The sequence below is a fragment of the Rhincodon typus genome, chromosome 32, assembly GCF_021869965.1.
Source record: "Rhincodon typus isolate 14 chromosome 32, sRhiTyp1.1, whole genome shotgun sequence".
Lineage (NCBI taxonomy): Eukaryota > Metazoa > Chordata > Chondrichthyes > Orectolobiformes > Rhincodontidae > Rhincodon > Rhincodon typus.
Genome location: NC_063363.1, coordinates 2,382,737 through 2,384,591, shown reverse-complemented (window position 1 = coordinate 2,384,591; position 1,855 = coordinate 2,382,737). Strand labels below are relative to the sequence as shown.

Genomic DNA, 1,855 nt, shown 5'->3' with positions numbered 1-1,855 from the left:
GTGTGTGTGTGTGTGTGTGTGTGTGTGTGTGTGTGTGTGTGTGTGTGAGTGTGTATGTGTGTGAGTGTGTATGTGTGTGTGTGAACTCAGATGCATGACCAGTGGATGAGGTCAGTGCTAGAGTTCCTTGTGAAGGTACCACAAAGCACGCTTTTGTCCCAGTGAGGGTCAGCCCAGGCCGATACAAGAATGTTATTATTGGATTTCTGTTGTTAGGTTTCTCAAAGCTCAACACCAAGCTGATTGGGAAATCTGACCCTGTGTTTTTTTCATCTCCACAGTACAATGGGAACCGCTATGAAGAATTACCAGATGAGAATGAATACGTGAGTGGCCGGCACAATTATCATGATGACTACTTGGAGCAACTCCACCCTATTTATAATCAGTTATCGTATAGATCCCCCGATATTCCTTGCCACCCCAGTTCCTCCCACAGATACCCCCAGCCTGGTTCTCGGGCCCCGTACATTTACTCAAAGGAACAATATGTCTAAGTGACCCTCAGTGACCAACAGTGACCGTGAGCACACAGTCCAGCAACTCAAACAGTGGCTGGAGAAACTGCTTAACCCTTTGTTAACCAACAGTAATGGAAGCGTTGTTTCACTCTCTGTGGCGATGCATGTGGCGCACACACACAGGGGACAGACAGTTTGACTGCGCTGGTTTGGAAAGGGTTAATGCCCTCACTTTGCCATCATGAATAACAGGAATGTCAAGGGGAATACTGACAAGGCGAGCAGACCAAGACCTCGTGATATTGCTGTTGAACTGACCCAATCAGGAATGTTGGCCGCTCCGAAACTGCTGCATGTAAACTGGCACCAGGGTGGGGGAGTTGCGGGGCAAGGTGTGGGGAGGGTGGGAGAATAAGGGAGGGAGTGGGGTATGGGAGAATGTTGAAAGTTGTTAGTGGCGTTTGATATTGTTTTTGTGCAAGTGACAGTGGGTATACAATGCTACTACTACTGCTGTGTTTGATGCACTGGATCCAAATCTTTCTTTCCATGCAGGACCCTCAGCTTGCAAACCCAGTCTTTCATTATCACTGCCCCTTGAACCCTGGCTGATCAATAACCAGCAAGATTCTCTGTCGATCGTGAGCAATGGATCCTCATTGTACACATCAGCCTGTTCTCCAGCTGGCTGTTTGCCCCCATGTTGCGATGATGGTTGTTCAATGGTGGAGTGCTGCTTGTGTGTGTGAACATTGTGAAGCCTCCCCTTGAAGGTTGATCCTGCACCAGGACTGACTCTTCCATATGTATAGCTTTCTGAGGCCTCAAACTGAGCTGATGTGGCCTGGCCCCCTCCCCTTTACCCAACCGTACAGCACCTTCCAAATTCAAACAGCCCTGTGCACCAGGAAGGACCGGGAATCAAAGTGTGCAACACATTAAAGATTTAGGTGCAAACTGACCCTCTAACAGTTGTAAGAATTCAGCCTGAAAACTGAAACCTTCTAAAGGTGAAATAAAACTTTATTTGGAAAGAAGATCAATAAAAATGATGAATGAATATTGTTCAGCTTGGAACTGTCTGAAGGACAGTAGAGGTGTGGGTGTTGGCGACTGGGTGAGGTGTTGTCTGAAGATCAAATGGCAGGATTTGAATGAACAAAACAGGAGGAATCAAGAAGCCCAGGAGGTAGTAACAGCCCATTGTATAACCTGGGACATTTCTTTATCACAGAGGTTGAATAGAACCTTTCAGTCATGATCTCTCTGACTTTAGACAGAACAAGAACTAGGTAGATACTTTTTCAGTTTTGCTCCATCCTGTTCTGAAGCTTCAGTGTCCTCCTGCAGTGCAGCTCCCACAGTTACTCCCTAAATATAGTTTCTCACACATG

At 46.7% G+C, this 1,855-nt stretch overlaps 1 protein-coding gene across 1 annotated transcript in view; it reads left to right on the top strand.

The window, feature by feature from the left end:
• The window catches only part of LOC109935469 (nectin-1-like), a 335,855-nt gene extending 335,034 nt beyond the window's left edge, over nucleotides 1-821 (top strand). The window contains exon 9 of the mRNA XM_048615348.1: nucleotides 282-821. Coding sequence (XP_048471305.1) covers nucleotides 282-497 — 216 coding nt within the window. The 3' untranslated portion in view covers nucleotides 498-821. The remainder of the gene's footprint in view (nucleotides 1-281) is intronic.
• Nucleotides 822-1,855: the final 1,034 nt, after the last annotated feature.